Genomic DNA, 22,431 nt, shown 5'->3' with positions numbered 1-22,431 from the left:
CAGAGGAACCCTATAGCCATCCTGTGAGCTGTGGTGGAAGGGATGCAGAGGAACCCTATAGCCATCTTACTAGGTGCATTTAAGGGAAATATATTATTATTATTATTATTATTATTATTATTATTATTATTATTATTATTATTATCATTATTATTATTATTATTATTATTATTATTATCATTATTATTATTATTATTATTATTATTATTATTATCAAAATCCAAAAAAATCAAAATCAAAATGTTTATTCAGATAAAAGTACATACATAGAAGATTATTATTATTATTATTATTATTATTATTATTATTATTATTATTATTATTATTATTATTATTATTATTATCAAAATCCAAAAAAATCAAAATCAAAATGTTTATTCAGATAAAAGTACATACATAGAAGATTATTATTATTATTATTATTATTATTATTATGATGATGATGATGATGATGATGATGATGATGATGATGATGATGATGATGATGATGATGATGATGATGATGATGATGATGATGATGATGATGATGATGATGATGATGATGATGATGATGATGATGATGATGATGATGATGATGATGATGATGTTGTTGTTGTTGTTGTTGTTGTTGTTATTGTTGTTGTGTTGATTCATTATATTTCAGACCCCTTGCCATCCGTTGCATGTAAACATTTATCCAGACGATCGTTGGCGACTCAAGCAGCTGAGCGCCGTGATTGGCTCAGTATCAGAATCAGACTGCATGTTGATTGGTTTTTCTATAAGCTCTCAGTCTGAAATCATACGCTGATTGGTGGAAGGCGGTTAGTTTAGGTGTCCACATGTTGAGGCAGACGGTCATTGCTGCCCATCATCCCTCGCGTGCTGTAAACTACGTTCACTACACTTATGCTCATCTAGCTGCTCTTGCGGGGGTTGAGCTACGGATCTCTGGTCCCGGCTCCCAAGTGTTATTGTATGAATAGCTGCGTCGTGGTGTTGGCTGACTGGCACAACGCTCTTCATCATGGCCGGAGGAGGCGAGGAAAAATCCTCTTTTACAGCAAAGAAACGGAAGTGTGTCATAGAAGATGTCATACTGAAAGACAGATCCAAGGTGGAACCATTATTTGGTGAGTGAATACTGGCTAGATAGCCTCAACAAAATTTAAAGGCCAATATACCGTAGGCCCATTGTTGTTGGCTGTTTACAATATGATACCGTATATACTTGTATAATATTTTATAATATACCGTATATACCGTATAATATTGTGATAGAGTGTAGAGAGAATGTTAAGAGACTAGAAAAAACTGGGTATAAAGTAAGATTCATGTGGATCCCTTCCCATGTGGGAATACTGTTGAATGAGGTAGTTGATGACATAGCGAAGAGAGCCACTGAAAAAACTCTTGTTGATGTTGTATGTCAGTTAACCTTGAAACAAATAAAAACAAGACTCAAGGTGATTCAGGAGGGTGAAGAAATGATAAAGAGAATGGCAATGGTGGACAGTAGTAACACACTTAAGAATTATTCAATAATAAATACAAATTCGTCCTTCACTTATGGTAAAGGAAAGTCTACTTGGAAGGATTCAATTTACATGAGATTACGATTAGGATATAAATATATCTGGCAATACGGTTTGATGTCAGTGAAAAAGATAAGGAGTGTAGATTATGTAGTATGCCGTACGCCCACACCTTAGAACATTATGTATTAGAGTGTCACCTTATTGAAAAATATAGAAATAAGGAAATAAATAGTGTACCACATCAAATTGTTTGGATGTGTGATAATGGTATAATAGACAGTATACTTAGGAGCTACAAGAATTTTGCCCCAAGAATGTAACAATTATATGCTGTACTTGCTGTATGCAATGTTAAATGGGATTCTTGTACTGTTATATGTCTATTTGTACTCACTGAATTTGTGCGCCCCTTGAGGGACTTGAAGTAGAGGGGGGGTAGAAATAGCCTAAGCTACTCTATCCCTTTGAGATGTATTTATTGCTTATCTCAATAAACATACTTGAACTTGAACTTGAACCGTATATACAGTACATATATACATATATATATAATATAATATATATATTAAGTTATTTATTTATTTATTTTATTTTATTGATTTATTTATTTTTAAGATCTGTGATGTCAATGTTTTAATTCTGTGCTTTTGCTGCTATGCAACATGTAGTAGTTTGTTGACTTCTGACAGCAAAATGCAGATTTATTAAGTTTCCATATTTTCATTGTTTTGAGTATACTTTAAAGATAAACAAACAACTTTTGTACTAGTATAGTAGTATACTTGCCCCACATCTCATGTGGTATTTTGGCCGTGTTCAAGCTCTGGAAAGGGAGGCTTGAGTGGGCATCAATCCTTACCTGTTCATGCATGGGCAGGGCAAATGGGGGGGGACCTTTGACAAGCTACCGGCTTTGTCCTCATCGATGCCACTAGTATTAGTTGCCCTTGGGTAAATTCAGGTAAATGCACCAGTAATAGGGGATCTGGTTGTAAACTGATTGGCAGGCCATGTCACTGGAAACTAGTATGGGAAGATTAAGCGCCATGCCTGCTAACATAGTCAGGCGTTATCTATTCCTATAACCACCAACAGTATTTATAAAAAAATAGGCTTCTTTTAACTAATAAAATTTGTTCTATATTTCTTTGCATTTAATTTACAAATATTATATGCACTACAGTATAAGGAGACTGACATAAAACTTTTGTGCACACTTGGAATACTGTACAGTAATACAAAAATTTAAAATACTGTACTTATTTCCAATTAAGGTTTTAAATTGAGGCTTGCCAAATAATTACTATCTTGCATTAAATTGTTTAATAATTTAAAGAATAATTCCCATTGTTGGGAAATTACTGACCTTTCCCATAATGAAATCCTCCTACAGTTTCCTAACGCTGTGGTGCCTATTTACAGCTAGGTGAATAAGAGGCATTAGATGAAAGGAAACGTGCCTAACCATTTTTGTCCCACCCAGCGGTCAAACCCGGGATCCCTGATTGTGAGTCAAGAATGTAAATCACCATATTAAAGAGAAATCAAAATATTTATTGATCTTACAATCACAACATATACATATACAGCACAAGCTTAATGACACACGCCCCAACAGACAACGAACCATCAATCTTGCCTATATAGCTATCGACGTGTCAGACCTTAATGATGTAACTGAATGGGAATTAAATCATGAACTACAGATGGGCAAATCAACTGCTCCTAGAGAGGATGGTATTACATACAGTTTACTGAGATTAGTCTCACAAGTACCAGGTAATCCACTTTTAGTGTTATACAGAGTGAGTTTAAGTGAAGGAGTATTACCTGATGCTTGGACAAAGAGTTTCATTGTTCCTATCCCCAAACCACACACTGATAATTATAGACCCATATCTCTAACATCGTGTGTTTGTAAAGTGCTTGAACGTATTGTCCTTAACCGACTCATGTATCGTATACAGGGACACCTGTCACCTCAACTGTTTGGATTTATGCCCGGGCTCAGTACACAACACTGTTTTGCTGAATACTTTGCTCATATTGAAGCTTTCCCTCAAGCAGTCTTCATCGACCTAGCAGCAGCTTTTGATACAGCAAACAGGGAAATCATACTAGAAAAGCTTGCTGAGCTAGGAATACAAGGAAAGTTACTGAAATTTGTCTAATCGAACAGCATATGTTTTGTTTAATGGTGTTAAAAGCAGAAAGAGTAAACACTTTGAACTGGGAACTCCACAAGAAGGGGTTCTCAGCCCCTTGTTGTTCAATGTTCTGATGCATAAACTTATTAAAGATCTTCCAACTAATAATGAAGACACAGTTATTTGTTATGCTGATGATATGTTTACAGGCTGCCTCCGAGCCTAGAATGCAAATTCTGCTCGGTGCTTTTGCTACTAGAGCTGAGGAATGTGGCCTCCTTATCTCTGTAGAGAAAACTCATGCCCTCATTCATTCCATGTGGTATTCCACGTGCCAATTATCATATAGATGGGCGAGCACTTGAGAACTACGAGACTTACAGATACCTTGGTGTCCCCATTAATGACCCTGGGTACCTTTCTTCTCTCAAGAGGAGACTGAGGGAGAGATTAAAACCCTCGTGGGTCCTTGTTGGTGTCAATCATGGAATTAACGTGAGACTTGCTAGAATGTTTTATGTATAATTTATAAGCTCAGAGATTGACTACAATGCTCTACATCTCACACTGTATACAAAGAGCTGAAATCTCTTGAAACCTTGCAAAATGAAGCTATGCGTCTCATCCTTGGGGCTCCAAAGTCCACAAGAATAGTTAATATGAGAGCGGAGTTAAAATTACCTACCATAAGTGAGAGAATTTTGTCCATTAGCACAGTTTTCGGCATGAAGGCATTGAGTAGGTCTCGGCAACATATGAAGTTTCAAGCTAAACTTTCTAATATGTACACTCGCCTGAGGTCTATAGAAGAAAAGCGAAATCTGATAATGCATTTTGGTTCTACAAGGTAGTAGCCAACTCCATCAAAGTATTAAATATGTACCCAACTCAATTAATGATTAATCAGCCAATAGTTCCATAGAATTACTGAGATCTATTAGTTGATTTTGTAAATACACCCAAGAAAGATAGTGTACACTCTACACTATTAAAACAGTTAACACTGAAAAGCATCACTGAGAGTACTCAGGGTATGGGTAACGATGTGTATCAGTGCTATACCGATGGCTCTGTTGAAGGAGGTGGACGATGTACCGGATGCGCATGCGAGAAGCAGCCCCAGACGCCACCATGTGGTGTTGAGGTTATTCAAATGAGCGGTCGCTTAACGAGACGAAATTGTCGGCAATCGGGGCGTTCGTTACCCAAAAGGGTCGCCATTTGAGGCGGTCATCACTCGAGGTTCTACTGTATGTTGGAAATTGGTAAAATACCCAATTGTCTAAAGATGATTAACCCTCTGCCTAAAATACCATGTATGTTAGTAGTAGCAGTAGGCATCCATCAGTCTCAGGAGACATATGGAGTTGTGCTCTGGTTGTCGGTCTGGAATGGCCTCTCCAGGGCATAAATCCAGGGTAAGTTGATACGGAGGAGAAGCTGTTACCAAGCAGCAGGTCCCCCCTCTCCACGGCACCGAAAGTCTCCAATGGAAAGGCAAACGCCAATACGATTGGTTCAAGTGCCGTTGCAGGAACTGTAAAATGTTAGTGGTTGTGCAAGAATGCAAGAACACCAATGTTCTCAAACCCAATGTTCCTTCTTGTATATAAATAAATAATAATAAAGACTGGAGCTTGGGTGTCCAAACAATTGGTACTCACTGACTTCAGGCACTGTTAATTTTTCATTAATATATCCGTAGGTTTTGAATGTACTTTACATGAATGTACACTGGCCATTCCAGTTTCATTTTATAGAACAAATTCTCCTCTTTTTTTTGCTTCATACCATAATGTTTGTAAAAAGCCTATGTTACTATTTCTTAATCTACCGAGAACGTCAAAACTTTCCTGTGTCCAAAGACCAGCAACTGAATTGTACTATTTCTGTAGATGTTGCATTACCATAATAAATTCTGGTGTTATTACATGCAAATCTCTTTCAGTTCGTACTGTAGGTGTTTCTTGTGTAATTTTTATTTTCACTTTGATGAATAAATTTTCAGATGCTGGGTCCTGGCACCTACCCTGTACTAAATTTTTGTTTAGAAAGTTGGAGCATTAAATATTATTTTAAAAATATGTTTTGTTGAGTAAAGATTTTTTAAAAAGTGGATTTTAGGAGATATTTCTAATGAATCCTTATTTTTCACACATAAAATGCCTCTAAATACACAATGAAACCACAATAACTTGATCTAACTGAGGAAATCTTTGGAGCAGGATGGCTGGACCGAATCTGCATCCTGTGGTTTATATTGGAATGCATCTTCACAAATTAAGAGCCATCATCAGCTAAATAATGTGTGCACTTAATAAACATGACTGTAGCTCATCTTACAGTACAGTGTACTCTTAATAGATTAAATTAAATATTGTAGTGTTCAGCTTATGAAAATAAAACTTGGTTTTTATTTCAGTGACGTTTGCGAATGGGAGACCTCTTGAGAATGCAAATCTGCAGGTAAAATTACACCACAATAACTCTGGTAATTTCCGAGATCAAGATAAGCGGATTCTTACAGTAGAAACCACAAAATTGGACTATGTTGGGAAAAATTTTGGAGAAGAACCGAGGCCGTTGTTTGCAAATCAGTCTGTTTTTCTTGGTGTACTAAACAAGGCTACAGGTTTGCATATTTTATGAAGTATTGATTGACATTAATGTAAAAAACTGAAAATAGTGAAGCAAATGATGAACAAAATTTGTTTATTTTATTTTTTAGACGTCGGAGTAAATACTAGTTCAGTAATATTTTATACATAGCATTATATTTTTCGATACAGTATTACTGTGAAGTCTAGTTTGGTGATATTTTGAGCATAGTGTATTTACCAATGTACACTGAATATAATTAACTTTCATTGTTTTCACAGGAAAAATGAAGCTCATAGAAACCAGTGCATATTGTGTCAGCCCAATATTATCAGCTAAGAATACCGCTTCTGATTTGGTGTTACCATTTGAGTCACTGACATATGCAGAAAAGCAACAGGCAATATCTTCTGAATTTGGAACTAAACGATCTCAGCAAATGGTGAACCGTCGGAATCAATATAAGGCAAGTTCGGATTAGTTAGGTATAACCCGGAGAAGAATGATTACTTATTAACCTTTGGACTGCTTGGCTAATTAAATGTACTACAGTACATTGAGGTGTGCATGACAAAATTATTACAATTTATGACATTACTGGAACACTCAATATTTTTTTTTTTATATATATATATATATATATATATGTACAAGAGTTGTTACATTCTTGTACAGCCACTAGTACGCGTAGCGTTTCGGGCAGGTCCCTGGAATACGATCCCCACCGCGAAGAATCATTTTTAGAACCAAGGACCCATTTTACTGTTGAGTTAAACAGAGGCTACAGTTAAGGATTTGTGCCCAGTAAATCCTCCCCGGCCAGGATACGAACCCATGACAAAGCGCTCGTGGAACGCCAGGCGAGTGTCTTACACATTATTTGATATGATCAGCTGTGATGGCTAAAGTGAGGTCTTGACTCCTTTGTAATAATAGATAAATTTCTAAAGTGCTCCTGTAGATAATTAGTTAAAAGAAGAAAGTATCACAGTTGGTTATTCCCTATTGTAAGATCCACTGTCATCGGACTAGGATCATGAACAGCCAGGCAGGATGGCACTGACAAGTCAACAGAACGATGTACTCGTCCCTACTATCAGGCAGGACAATGTTTGTCCTAATTGTGCATGATCCTGTTCATTGACTTCCGAGTCATTAGGGGCAGCAAAATAAAATAGATCAGAAGTATTTGTTATTCCTAACATTTGATTTTTTCTACTTTATTAATTTTTCACACTTTTTATTCTCGGCCAACTACAGTATTTTCTTGACTAATGCTTGCAAAAATTAGTTTAATATATTGCCAAAATAATGAAGCTGTATGATGGCATTAGACTCCCCAGGCATCAAGTCTTCTTTCATTGTGTATTCAGTGTGCTGTATTTGTTTGCTTTGCAGGTTAATGCCCAAAACATGTCAGGAGCTATTGACCAGGCTACAACGTCTGTCACTTTGGAACCTAAAATGTTAAAAGAAGATTTAACGACACACGAGACATTTGCAGCAGTTTTACCAAAGTGTAACAGAGAGGTAAGTACAGTACCATAATGCCAAATTTTGAGTGTATTTTACTTTTATTTTACTGTGGCAGCTGCTACATTTACTCCAATATGTATGTTTATACAGTAGCATTCTTGTGAGCCTGTCTTGTAATTTTTCTGGTACTTTTTCTATCATCTGGGATCATATAGAGCATACACACAAATCTAAATGTGTTTTTTTCTGTCTCTTCTCTACTCAATGTTCATTTTAAGAAAGAACTACAAAATAATAGTCTTAGAAATTACACAGAGATCACATTAACGTGATGCATCAAATGAACAAATCCGCAAGGGCCATGACGAGGATTCGAACCCTCGAATCCTCGAATTCGAATCCTCGTCACGGCCCTGGTGGATTTGTTCATAGTCTTAGAAAATTTTAATCAAGGCCTTAAGCATCATACCTAGCATAAAACATAAAAATACTGTAAATGCAATAAATAAAATATGAATATACAGTATATGTAAATATAAATAATTATGTGGGTGTGGATCACTAATTCGTCTGAGCTTCAGTAGTAGTCAGGGAAAGTCGAAAATTCCATTTTGGCAGCAGGTTGCTGCTTCTGGAAACTTAACCTTATTAAAAACTACAGTACTGTACTCAATAGCTTGGTCAATAGAGCTTCAGCCTCACATGCGTGGGGTCCGTGATTCGAGTCTCCTAGATCCCAGGTGAATGGAATGAAGAAGGCCTGTTGTGTCACACAAGGCAGCTGCTATTGGCCCATACGACAACAGGCCTTCTGCATTTCATTCACCTGGGCTCAAGCAGACTCGAACCACGGACTCCACGTGTGTGAGGCCGAAGTTCTATCGACAGAGCTATTGAGTAGTTTTAATAAGGTAAGATATGAGGGAGCTGCTATTGGTCCATACGAGGGAGCTGCTATTGGTCCATATGAGGGAGCTGCTATTGGTCCATACGAGGGAGCTGCTGTTGGCCCACACGAGGCGGCTGCTGTTGGCCCACACGAGGCGGCTGCTGTTGGCCCACACGAGGCAGCTGCTGTTGGCCCACACGAGGCGGCTGCTGTTGGCCCACACGAGGCGGCTGCTGTTGGCCCACACGAGGCGGTTGCTGTTGGCCCACACGAGGGGGCTGCTGTTGGCCCACACGAGGGGGGTGGGCTACAAGTTAAGTGAGAAGGTGGAGGAGGTCAAAACTTTCGTAATTTCAAAGCGTTATATGACAGAGTGCTGGGAAGACAGGACACCACAAGCATAGCTCTCATCCTGTAACTACACTTAAGTAATTACTAAGGAGCTCCTATTGGCCCATGCGAGGCAGGTCCTCCTCTACCTGCTTGGGGACAGCGAGAAACGCCCAGTGGAAATAAAGAAAAATTAATGCTAGTGCTGAAATGTTGCTTCAATCTGGAAATGATGCCAGTGTTCTTGTTTGGAATAATTGGTTGTTAGTGTTTGATTACCTCAGAAGAGGAATTAGACAGAGATGGTGAATTTCTTTCAGCTGACTCCTTCTCCTTGCACACCTTTTTACATGTTTTGCCCCTGAACTATACAGTACTATATCGAGGTGTGAATGACAAAAAATAATTAACAAATCAAGTGAGAAAAATGACATGGCAAGTGGAACAGTGTAGGGGCTAATGCCATGGTAACTTCAAAGTGACACCACCCCTTACTATACACACACACACTGCTCTGTGATGTCTTAATATATCTTTGATTCTCTGCTCTTATAAATGAGGAAATGGAAATAGTCAACTAATGAAGAGGCTGAATGTGCAAAATCAAATAAGTTTGTGTAAAGTTTACAAGGACTAGTTACTTTGTTTTATTATATACAGAAGGTGTATTTTATTTGCTCTGTTATCTTGAGGTTATCTTGAGATGATTTCGGGGCTTTAGTGTCCCCGTGGCCCGGTCCTCGATCAGGCCTCCACCCCCAGGAAGCAGCCCGTGACAGCTGACTAACACCCAGGTACCTATTTACTGCTAGGTAACAGGGGCATTCAGGGTGAAAGAAACTTTGCCCATTTGTTTCGGCCTCGTGCGGGAATCGAACCCTCGCCACAGAATTACGAGTCCTGCGCGCTATCCACCAGGCTACGAGGCCCCTTTGTTACACAAAGACTAATTTATATTCTTTATTACACGAGGACTAGTCTATTTACTGTTACATGCATATGTAAGGATCAGCTCATTTGTTTTATTATGTACACACATTATCATTACCCGGTGGTAATGATAATGTGTGTACCAAAATTTTTTTTTTTTTTTAGGATTTTAGTATTTGTCCTCCTTTGTTTATTATTTGAATTTGTTTTAACCCTTACATCAACTGCATCCTCTTAAGCATTGTGTGTTCCCATGGCCTTCCTCCTGCCACTGTAATTGGCGGTGGGAAACAGCTCTAGCGCGGTTGCGTCTTGGCCATACTCACTTAACTCACGGTCACTTAATGGAGCGCCGCCCAGCTCCTTCCAAATAGCATTGTCCCTCTTACTGTCGTGCATATCCTTGTTGAATGTCCAGACTTCCAGGACAAGCCTGTGTCTTGCTTTCCGACCGCCCCTCGCGGTCACTTGTCACTCAATAGAATTCTTAGTGAATCGGATACGTTTGATATCGTTCGCCTTATGCGTTTCTGTTCTCGTATTGGCATCTTTGGTAATATTTAGCGCTCTCTGATTATTCCGTACATTTGATGGTGCTACATAGCCTTCCCGGTTTGGTGCCTTCTGTTGATAATTACTTACTTAACCTTTACAAATGTTGCCTATCTCCTTGATACCTATTTACTGCTAGGTCAACAGAGGCATCTGGTGAAAGGAAATGTGCCCAACCATTTCTTGCTGTGGGACTTGAACCTGGGACAATTTGGTAATATACCAGCTATGCTGACCACTGTGAATCCCTTGTGGTGGAAAATTTGGAGTTAAAGTGCCACAAGAACAGGATCACATGGCTGAGTTGGATGTGACTGGAAGGGAAATAAATGGCCAATGATGAAAGGGGTGATGTTATACAAGGAGGTAATGTGTGGTGTTATATAAGGAAGTAATGTATATTTGCCTAGTTACCTAGATGTGCTTGCGGGGGTTGAGCTCTGGCTCTTTGGTCCCACCTCTCAACTGTCACTCAACCGGTGGATATATAAGGAGGTAATGTGTGACGTGATGAAAAGGGTGATGTTTAAGGAGGGAATATTATATTAGGTTAATGTTTGATGTGCTAGGTTTATAGAAACCAAAGCTGAGAGGAAGCAAGAACAAAGTGTACTCACCTAGTTGTGCTTGTGGGGGTTGAGCTTCTGCTCTTTGGTCCTGCCTCTCAACTGTCAATCAACTGGTGTACAGATTCCTGAGCCTACTGGGCTCTATCATCTCTACACTTGAAACTGTGTATGACGTCTGCCTCCACCACATCACTACCTAATGCATTCCATTTGTTAACAACTATGCCAATAAAAAAGTTCCTTCTAATATAACTTCTCAGTGTGAGACTGAGGTGAGAATTATTAAAGGAGTGAAAGATTATAAGGAATAAAGAAGAAATATGCAATGACATCACAAGAATGTGAAATATCAGAGGAAATGTTGAGGTAGTACAATGGAATTGAACCTGTACCCCTGGACTTTGGTAGCCACACTACCATATACAAGTTGATAATGTGTGTAATTACCTAAGTGTGTGTGTGTGTGCGCGCGTGTGTGTGTGTGCGTGTGCACGCGTGCATCTGAGTTTAGGGAAAGCAGGTTCGAGTCCATTATATAATATCAATTTTTTCTCAAAGAAGGAATTTTTTTAGTGTATCAAGACTAGTATTAAGAAATAAAGAACTTGTATAGTAAAATTAAAGTTTGAAAGGTTCAGGGTAACAGTTGTGATTGCTACTTCATGTGATGACAAAACTGATAATGAAAGGAGGCTTTTAGGGTAGTTGAGGGTGAGTTGGTATGATACCAAGGAATTACAAAGATGTATTTAACATTTATTGAGAACTTTTGAGTAAGCATTTTGAGAAAGTTGCTTTAAAATAGGATCTGTCTTATATGGGTAAATAGGACAAAAGCAGTACCTTTATTCTTATGTTCTTAAGCTCTTGATAATGTTTTTCAACAGGCAAGTACAGTAGAGGATGTGTACAAGTTGGAGTCTATTGCTCCAGACCATGTTTGGGAAAGTTTGGCATCACCTGCCAAAGTGCTACTGAGGGAAGAGCAAATAGAGAGCAAGTAAGTGCTTGAATTCAGACATTATATTGTTACCTTCTTACCTGGCCTGGAAAACCATCCCATGATATCATCATGGTCTTTAGCCAGAAATCAGAGTTAACACCTTGATCTGTCACTGTTGGTGTGCACAACTCTGAGACTATCATACGCACTGCAGCCTACCAGATTAGTGATTGATTTTAAGAATTTATGAAAATCTTTCTTGAAGTTTGGTGTTTGTTTATAGTTCATCATATATTTGATGAGAGGGTATCAAAATGTCTTGGGCACTTGATGTTCATGGCATTTTCTTTTTATAAATAACTCTTAACTTTATGGTTTTGTGTGTTTGTAATTACAGAATGAGAGTTATCCTTGTGGTGTCTGTCTTCTCTATAATTTTTGTCATATGGTATTTTAAAACTTCAGATAGTTTTGACATCGACTGCTCTTTAATTTAAGTTATTCCATCTTTCTAACATTTTGTTCACAAGAGATTTTTCATATTTTTTTCTAAATTTGGGGCATCTGTTTTCTTAACCTATGGGCTCTTGTTCTGTAAGTTGTGGGTTAAAAAATTACTTTTTATAAACTGTCAATTTCTGTCATGGTTTTGTATGTAGTGATATGTTGCATTTTTGTCGGCTGTTACTGTGGAGAGCCCCTCCGGCTCCCCGGAGCCTACCGGGCTGATATGTATGTATTAGACCATGGCATCAGTCAGTTCGATGGAGTTCTAGCCTACTGGGGACCATGAGCCAGAACCCCCCCCTGCCCCTCCTCAGAGAGGCACGAGGAGCAATGGCCTATAGAAACCCCAATGTGGTTGGAAGCATTCTGTGTCTGCCATCTACCAGGTTAGGCCCCCAGAAAGGTAGGGAGGTAGGGGTCCCAAAGCAAACTACAGCTGGTTAAAAATTGCAATTGAAAGCCGAACTAGCAAGCAGAATTCCCTAAACTAAAAGCGAGAGCAAACAAGCATGACATCACTATCGCCGCCGTGCCCCACACTGTGTAGTTCCCCCCCCCCCCCTCCCTGGGAGGGGGAAGGGGAGCTTTCCCCTCCCCAGACCCCTTGCGCCAACTATCCAACCCCAGTTCTGAGGCTGATGTGTTGAGTAGCGGTCGTTCGACTCTGGCTCCAATCCTTGTGCAATGCTGTGCCTCGTGATGGTGTACGAGCCAAGTGTAATTCAAGAAGTACTGGAGCTGCATGTGCCTAGGGTCACCTTCCCTAAGTGCCCTGTAAGTACTGCCCTTACAGTTTGGGGTTACCTTCCACAAACTGTTTGGGAAATACCTCCGCAGGGTTCTTTTACTGTTCGGTGAATGACCACCCTTTGGGTCAGCTGGGGCTTTCTTCCCGCTGTTTGTCCTTGGGTAGGAGGTACTATCGTCGCTAGCAGGTGCGCAAGGTACTGTGCAGCCATCTTATAATACACTTGGCAACCAGTTTTTTTTTCTGCCACAGACGTGACCACACATTTACAATGCTAACGAGCATATATACATTTTCTTCTGTCCTCCATGGACATGGTTAGAGAAGTGTTAAACATATAGTTCAGGGGTTTATTGAACACTCAACCACATAAGGTGATTCAGTGCTTTTAAAATGCTAAGCTAACCTACTTACGTAAATACATAGATACACAGATCTACGTATGCCCTACGTAAAGTGTTTGATGTGTCTTTTACATAGTGTCATTAATGTACATTCACAAAGGTGAAATATAATTCTGATCAGCTTCCATATATACTTTATACCCATACATATACGTACACACACATACATATACATCACATACATATACATCCATATATACACACACATGCATTCACATACATTTCTCTCATTTACTCTGACAGGGTGAGATAGCTGATAAAGAAACTAGTGTGCAATTAAGCACTTAATCACTGAAGGTGATGAAGGTGCTTTTACAAGCTCAGGTTATATTGTTACATCATATATATACATTGTATAATTGATATATTACATGGTCAATCTTGGATACAAGTCCAATATATCAAGTGTTCCAGTACTCATATAGTAATTATAGAGTTCAGCATACCTTAGCCCAGGAGGGCGAAAGTCAGTCAGTATGGGACATTCTACAATATAATGTTCAAGAGTGCATGTTTTCTCTTTCACAAAGTTGACACATTGTGTACTCGACATTTGGGTTTTGAGAAAGCTGCCAGATACGTCTATATCCCAGGCGTATTCTGGCCACTATAACATCACATTGCCGGGTTCTTGTTCTATTAGTCCCATATGTGAATGTCTCCTCACGATATCTATCATAATATTTAATGCTACAACTTTCAGGTCTTTGTGAATTTGTTAGGTCGGTGAGATTTTCATTAGATATTTGTTTAAGTATTCTCTTTGTCACTGCTAATGAAACACCCATATCAATTTCTACCACTCGTTTTCTGCAGGCTGTCTTAGCAAGCATATCAACAGTGTCATGCTTTGAGATGCCAACATGTGATGGTATCCATAGGAATTTAATCTCAAATCTGTTTTGGTTGTCTGGTGGGGGTCTACCTGGTGTGGTTACAGGACCACTTGTATTATTTTGGTGACTCTCCGTTAGGCCCCTGTGATTGTACACATTACAGGGGTTCTGCTTTTGTTTGTTTGGTAGTTCTGGGATAACTGGTTAGCAGTACCTTGCCTGGGCTTCCCTTAGCAGTCAGCCTAAGATCCCTGGAAAACCCCATTGGGGCTCATTGGTTCAATGGATGCGTCCTCTGAGTCCTATCTCATTTTGTGCAAGTTTGAAGGTTGTTCTGTCCCCATGTCTCAGGGTGACACTCGCCATTTTTGCCTCCGCCTGACTGCCTGTTGGATTAATGACACCTGCCTTTGACCCGGAGTCCTACAAGTGATGTTCCTTGCTTGTACTCCAATTCACCCAGTCCACTGCTATTGATATTCAGGTGCAGGCAGCTTCAGCATATCATGCAAGGTTTAGGTTGCTGCAACCCGCTAGGTTAGTTGCCTTTCCAGATGCCCGGAGACTGCCCTGCTTTGGCTATAGGGACCCGGACTTTGGGGCATTAGTCGCCTCGACTTTGGTTTTGTCCTCACTCTCTTGTCCTATCCCTAAAGTTGTTCGACCTGCTCCCCCCTCTGCCCTCCCCTGTTGCTCCCAGACATCCGAGGGTTTCAGAGTCGGGGCAGGGTTTAGATGGTGGTGAGACTCGGGCCGTTTTGGGGGGTGCCCCTTCTGGTTTGGCAGCGGAGGCATTCGAGCCAGTTCCTCCTGCCAGAGCTCTTGGATCAGACCAGCAGAAACCCTTCTTCTCTGCTTTTTCTCCACAGGCAGAGGGTTTGGAGGATGATTCTGCCCCGGGTCCTGACATGGAGGATCCTGGGGCTTGGGAGGAGGCGGCTTGGACCCCACTTGACCATGCTTGGTATCCTTAGAGCAGGGCTTGTTGTTGCAGGGGGGAGGGGTTTTCTTATTCCCCCCCTCCCTGTACGAGTTTGATATGAGTTCGACTCCTCCCTGGGTTCGGTTCCTGGTTCCCTTGGGTTCCTCAGTTCCCTCTTTCCAGATGTTTTCGGCTTCCCACTTCCTGCCTAAGGAGATTCAGAAGGCTATTGCTTCGTACCTCCTGCGACACCCGGATTTTGCCTCGATAATGGATCCTTCTTCATTTGAGTTTGGTTGCTCTTTTTTCCTTACTGCATGCATTATGAGGTGCCTTACGTGCATTACGACCCATTGGGGGCGTGGCATGCATTCTGTCAGACCTGCGCGCTTGAGTGGCGGGAAACTACTATGGTGGTTCAGGTTTACTTTGGGGGTGAGTTTGAGTGCCTTAATGGGTGCTTAATTGCCCCTGTTCTTCCTTGAGGTATCAGACAAGTACAGCTTCACGTGCAGGTTCCTGCCCTTTCGGCATCCTTGATGACTGAGGACTTGCGTGCCCATGGACATTTTGCTTGAGTCTTGTGCTTCTTTTCCCCTGCCTTAACTGTCTTTGGGTTGGCTCGAGGAGGATATGGTGCTGCTGGGTTCCGGGCCTGCGTCTGGTGCGCTTGCCTCGGCGGCTCGGGCATCAGCTGCTTTCTTGAAGTTGTTTGTGCCGATTCTGAAGGAAGCGGTGTTTGTTCTTTGCTTCTCGCCTCGCATGCTGACAGGTGGTGCTCGCTCACTCATTGGAATCTGCTTGGGCTCTTGCATTTTTTGCGACCCTTTTTTACCCATTGCTGTTTGAAGAGTTTGCGGTTATGCAATATCTGCAGGCGGCTTCATCTAGTTGCTGTCCCATGTCAGACTTGTTGATTCTCTGGGGGGAATGTGGCCCTGCTTGGAAGGGTCGTGCCAGGGTTTGCAGTTCCTTTGGTCGCGGTGGACCAGTAGTGCCAGATTTGGAGCCAGCCCCTTCTTCGGTGCCGAAGGCGCCTGGTCGGCGCAGTGATCGCCCTGAGCGTCGTTCGGCTTCTAATGAGGGTCGTCGGCCCTTTCGCAGTTCACCCCAGTTGATGGAGTGATGGGGGGGAGGCTCGCCCTCTGCCCCATGCCTGGTCCCACAATTCATGGGTGTTTCGGGTCATTTCTTCCGGCCTCCAGTGGCATTGAGTGGCTCCTCCTTTGGGGGGTTCGGGGTTGGCTGGGCAGGCCTCTTCTGCGCTGTCAGATCACCCTGAAGTGGGTACGCTTGGTCGTGGTCGAAACAACGGCGTCCCTCAGGTTGGTTTCCCACCCATTTCTTGTGCCAAAATGGGACTGTGTGGATCTGAGATTCATTCTGGACTTGTCCCGTCTGAGCCCATGTGTTTTTTGTCCCTCCTCTCGGATGACCACTCTGTCCCATGTCTGGCTTCTTTTGGAGCTGGATGGTGTGTCTGGACCTCCGAGATGCGTATTGGCATCGTCTCGATTCATCCGGGTTTCAGGACTGGCTCAGTTTTGTCGTAAGGTGGCACGCTTACCGCTTTCGTTGCCTTCTATTCAGTTTCGAATCTGGTTTCTTGCGTATTCACACACCTTACCCGGGTTGTGGTGACCTGTTTGCATCTACTAGGGGTCCGAGTTCTGGCCTACCTCGACGACTGGCTGGTTTACGTCTCCAGCCGGTCCATGTGTCTGCTCGCCAGGGATTTGGTGCTTTGCCAGCTTGCCGGGTTCGGGTTCTTGGTGAACTGGCGGAAGTCCTATTTGGTCCCCTCTCTGGTTCGGACTTGGCTGGGTCTTGTGTGGGGCTCTTGGACCACTTTGTCTCTTCCCTCCAGCGGCATTGCTGTGGCTGCAGTCCCACCTTCGGCTGTTTTTGGGAGGCACCTGGGTCACTCGTCGATTGTTCGAGCAGCTGTGAGGGAGTCTGAACTTCACCAAGCTGGTATACCCATTCGGTTGGATCTGGCTTCGGTGGCTATTTTGGATCCTTTGGGGTTGCCCCTTCCGCCGCTCACGCAATCGCTGGGTTTGGTCCCTGAGGGCCTTGCGTCGGCTGCTGTGTTGCTGGCTTCCTCTCGTGTGTCTGCCGGAGTTTTGTGGCCAGTGCTCACCAGGCCGGCAAGGGTTGGTGGGGTCCGTCCTTCCGTCGAGCTCACAGCATGGTAAGGAAGTTCACGGCGGTGTGGAATTAGTTTCAGAGGGTTCGCATTGTTCGCGGATCGACGATCTGGCTCAATTCGGACTGCTCCCCAGTAGGGCAGTAATCATGCCGAATACTGTCGCCTCATATCATGTGGCACTAGCGGAGCCGCCTCAGCTTGCATTTGGGGTGAATGTCATTTCTACTCCGTTTGCAAGCTAACTCGTACATTGTTTCACCTCCAGCCTGCTAATGCACCACCTGAGCTGTCCTGGTCATTGGACCAGGTGCTCTCCTCTCCTCAGTTTGTGGTGGCCCCTTTGGTTCATGATTGTTTTTCTAAAGCTCTTTTCTTGTTGGCATTGGCCTCTGGGGGTCGGGTCGGGGAGCTTCATGCTCTCCTCTAGCGCAGGGGTTTCTGCTCTCGGTCCTGGTGGCCAGTTTGTTTGCAGCTGTCTCCTTTTCTGGCTAAAAATGAGACTGCTACATTCCGGAGGGGTCCTTGGGTTGTTGATGCTTGGTTGGTTCGGCCTGGGGTGCATCGTGTCTTGTGTCCGGTTGTGGCTCTTCGTCGTTACTTGCATGTCATGGTCTTGGTGGCTGGGGAAGAGATTTGCGTGGGCCCGGTTTCCCTTCTTCCCTTTTCCAGGGCGCGAGTCTCCCAGGTTATCCGCAGGGTTATTTGGTCCAGCCAGCCTGCGGTCTATCCCCGTGCCCACGACGTTCGTAAGTTCGCAGCTTTTCCTGCCAACATATCCTGGGCTGACGTTCAGGCATGGAGTTTTTGGTGGTCAAACAGGGTTCTGGCCGCATGGTAGCTTGTTAATGTTCCTGGCCCTTAGCTGGGCGTGTGTAGTCTTGGGTCGCAGGTTGCAGCCAGCTGTCTTGACTTCTAGTTGAGGAGTGAGTGGCGACCACCTCCAGGGTAAGTCCCTCTTTTTCTTGTCTTTGGTTAAGTAGCTTCAGGGAGCCAAAGGGGCTCTCCACAGAAAACCAGCATTGAATGTAATGAAACGCCATTTTCATGGGCGAGTCCTGGAGGCTCCCCAGCAACCCTCCCTAAAACAAGTAAAACAGAAACAAATAACATTTACTTGGCCAACCAAAGGCTTAGGGCCCATGCAGGAATATCCCGGCAAAAAAAATTTAAAAGTTAGGATTGCTTCAGGAAGCCGACGGGGCTCACCCAAAAAGTGTCGTTTCATTACATTCAGTGCTAGTTTTCTGCCATATTTGTGTAAGAAAACTTGTCATTAACTTGGATTAATTTTAATTTCTTGTATTTTTGTTTGACCAACAGAACTTCAGTGCTATTCCAACAATTGATCGCAAATTCTAAGTCGAGGAAAAATGAAGATGACAAGATCCAAACAGCATGCATTGCTCTTTATGTGGAATACCTCATAACCTTCCTCAAATGCAGGGGTAGAGAGCTACAAAATAGTAAGGGTCAAGACAACTTATTGAATGACTGCCCCCCAAGAGTTAAACAATACATTCTGAAAGAATATACTGAAACTCACCACCAAAGAAAGTAAGCCAGAGGATAGTACTGTACAGCTATACATAGAAAATAAAAGTTAACCATATCACCAAATTTGTAAAATTAAACATATCATTTAGCCACAGATGAGGATTTGTAGGCAGTAATTGAGGCTTGTAACATTGTGGACTATTTTCATGGCTTGCAATTGAGAGACCCAGGTTCAATCCCCAGGCATGGCAGAAACAGTTGGGTACATTTCCTTTCACCTGGTGAAAGTTCACCTATCAGTGAGCAGTAATGACCAAACAATACACCAGAAGATGAAGAAACGATGACGTTATGGTCTGTCCTGGACCATTATAAAGTCATGTGATATTCCATGACGAACTGAAATGTCGTCGTTTTTTCATCTTTTGGTGTGTGTTTGGTCATCATATCTTCAGCCATGTTATTGTGACTCATCGTTTGCGACAGTGAGCAGTAAGTACCTAGGCATTAAACAACTGTTGTGGGCTGCGTTCTTGGGGAAGTTGGTAGTTAGTCTAGGGGGACCTTGGATAGCCTAAGTACAGTCTTTATCACCCAACAACAGGAATTGTATATACAGTACTGTATTTGACATTTTTATAATCTTTAGTTCTTTTCATAAGTTAATCAAATTCTACTCAAGATAAAGTGCATATAAATGTGGCACAGTAACTTAAGTAATCAACCAGTTGGCTTTAGTAGCCTTCATCAGTACCATGAGAAGCAGAAATGGCTTCTCCATATTCCCATAGAGTATTAAATGTTCCTAACCTCACATTGCAGCTGACTTGTTGTGTTCCCACTGTAGGTTGTGCAAACATCTAATGGGAAACAGTCTTAAGTAGCAAACTCCCACAAAAGGAATAGAACAATTGACTGCTGAAGCATATGAAGTCTGCGTGAAGCATGTGAACAAATCCACAAGGGCCGTGACGAGGATTCGAACCTGCGTCCGGGAGCATCCCAGACACTGCCTTAATCGACTGAGCTCCGACAGGGTGAAAGAGTTGAAACCGAAGTTCTACTGAACTTACTGGATCCCGCAGCCTCTCCGAGGCACAAACCAGGATTTTACACAACTCCCCCCTGCACTCAAGCTATGTCAATAGGCTGTTCTTCCTCTTCGCCCTTACACTGTCTTCTAAGACACTGTAAGGGTGAAGACTTGGAAGATCTATACAGACTTGGCAAAGGTAGTTGATAGGTGTGATCATGGAGGGATGCCCCATAAAATGAGATGAATCCAAGTAACACACAGTAGGGCGAGGGGTTTTTAAATTTTTTGTTAAACAGAATGCAAAGGGTAGCAGTCAAATAAAAGAAAGTCCCAAGCACAATGAAAAGCTCTGTACCAAAGGGCACAGTCCTTGCATCACTGTTTATACCGTTAGAAATGTTAACATTAATCATTCTTTGCAGGGTACGCTCCAACCTAAATGAGGACCGTGCTACTTGCTGTGTCTTGATTTTGTCTCTGATGGCAAATAAATACAAGCAATCAGTCAAGACTCTTCTTCAGTCTCTGAGTATCAATCGAGACAGGTATGTTGTGTACTTTTAGCCACCCACTCTGTGCATGGGCTACGGTAAAGGAGATGAATAAATGTTCATCTGATAAAGGACTTTTGACTCTTTAAGTTAATCAAACAAAAGACCATATTTTACTATTAAAAAATAACTCAATCCTCAACATAGGAACACTTAAGTGTATTACAGTAGTGTGTGGTACAGTAACTGTTTGCCCTCTGCCTTAGGTTGTTTATGAATACAGACCCAACTGTATGTCAGTAGCTATGTTACGTTACTTGTTCTGAACTGTCATTTTTGCACTGTTTAATGGGATGGTATCAATAGAATCTTCACATTTCTCAGATATTTATTATTGCTGGTCTTAGAAAAGTGGCTCTACTGGTCTCATTTATTTTTCTTTTGCAGACTTAACAACCTCATGAAAGTAGTTGGAGCAACGTATGTAAGTGATAGAAATTCTTATGAGCTCAAGATCCCTCTTGCTAAATTCTTCAAAGCCCACAAACGTGTTAAACCGTCCAATAAGGGCTGGAACAAATAAACTACTGTGCAAGTATTGACTTTTTACATGATATTAAATTTGAATATTTAGGTTAAATTTTATTCTCCTTGATTTCTCATTGGAAAATTGTAACAGTGTTGAATGTTGTAAAGTTGTGAACCTTATGCACAATAGGAACATAATATTTATACTGTATACAGTAGTTTGAAATGTGCATATGACAGTTGTGGGGAAGAATGTTATGACTAACAACTCGCAAATGTTTGGTGTGTTGCAAGTTGTTACATAAATAAGTAATGGAGGTCTAATTAAATTGCATGAAATCAGGAAGGAAAGTTAATGCTCTAATCTTAAATTTTATACATATGTGAAACATAGCATGCAAACTGAAGCTGTACAATTTGCAGTCTTGGGCTGCATATGACGTTAAGATAAAAGTGCATTCTTAAAAGAACAGAAATCCTGCTTTAGATAATATTCAAATGTGACATGTTTTGAGTGTGGAAGATATAATGAAAAGCAGTGTCGCTGAATATCTTTAATCATCCTTTCTTGTGGTTGGTTAAAGATATTGACCATTATTAACTTGTATATTTAACAAAGTATATTTTGTTATTTATGCCTCATGAGTATTGGTAACTGATACAATATAATGATCTCTCAGAAAGCATTTGTATGCAAGTTGAATTATTAACATCTGCACAAAAATTACGTAAAAGGCATAGAAAGTGAATCTGTAGATTTTGTAAATTGGTTTATGGCATCTCATTGCCGGGGACATGAGGTCTGTACTCGGGCATATCTGCCTTTCCCAGAATGCAACCCATAACAGTTGCCTAACTAGGTAAACAGTTGCATCAGGTGAAAGGAAACCGGCTTGTTCATCTGTGTCCTGCCCAGAAATTGAACCAGGGACCATCAGGTAAGAGCAGTAGAACCCTGCATAGGTAAAACTTAACCAGGTACCTGTGGGCAACAAAATAATTTGGCAACTTTCATCCAAGATTGGTAATTTTATTTTCATGAAAATAAGGAAGTATATTAATGGTTATTCAAAACTGTAGAATGTGTGTGAAGAATCTAGTAGAGAAAAAGTTGCCAAAGTATCCCGCCAAACCCAAATTATCGCAATCAAATATTTATAAAAAATACAAAGCCTGGATGGCTTTATGGTACTTGCTACGGAATATTCAAATATTCCTAGTATATATAATTTAAGATACCAATACAACAACAGAAAGGCAAAATAAGCAATATCCCAAAAGAACAGTGGGGAAAAAATCCAATCCTAAAGGTGTGGATGTGCTACAAAATGTGCGACTGTTAGCGTGACAATGCAGTTCTGT

At 41.4% G+C, this 22,431-nt stretch overlaps 1 protein-coding gene across 1 annotated transcript; it reads left to right on the top strand.

Moving 5' to 3' along the window:
- Window positions 1-710: 710 nt before the first annotated feature.
- LOC123755909 (RNA polymerase I subunit E) lies at window positions 711-21,174 on the top strand. Its single transcript, XM_045738849.2, has 8 exons — window positions 711-1,112; window positions 6,087-6,296; window positions 6,544-6,728; window positions 7,661-7,792; window positions 11,896-12,008; window positions 18,841-19,074; window positions 20,473-20,595; window positions 20,989-21,174. The coding sequence occupies exons 1-8, from the start codon at window positions 1,007-1,009 to the stop codon at window positions 21,122-21,124; spliced, it is 1,239 nt and encodes a 412-aa protein (XP_045594805.1). The 5' UTR covers window positions 711-1,006; the 3' UTR covers window positions 21,125-21,174.
- The last annotated feature ends 1,257 nt before the right edge of the window (window positions 21,175-22,431 follow it).

The sequence above is a fragment of the Procambarus clarkii genome, chromosome 43 (genome assembly GCF_040958095.1).
Source record: "Procambarus clarkii isolate CNS0578487 chromosome 43, FALCON_Pclarkii_2.0, whole genome shotgun sequence".
NCBI classification, from domain to species: domain Eukaryota; kingdom Metazoa; phylum Arthropoda; class Malacostraca; order Decapoda; family Cambaridae; genus Procambarus; species Procambarus clarkii.
Note: the sequence above shows the minus strand (reverse complement) of the source record. Positions and strands in the feature narration are given on the sequence as shown.

Bases quoted from the DNA above. Each gene is read 5' to 3' on its own strand.
- LOC123755909 (XM_045738849.2), top strand. From the start codon at position 1,007: ATGGCCGGAGGAGGCGAGGAAAAATCCTCTTTTACAGCAAAGAAACGG. The intron at 1,113-6,086 runs GTGAGTGAATAC...TTTTTATTTCAG, and splicing joins CAAGGTGGAACCATTATTTG to TGACGTTTGCGAATGGGAGA. The intron at 12,009-18,840 runs GTAAGTGCTTGA...TTTGACCAACAG, and splicing joins GAAGAGCAAATAGAGAGCAA to AACTTCAGTGCTATTCCAAC.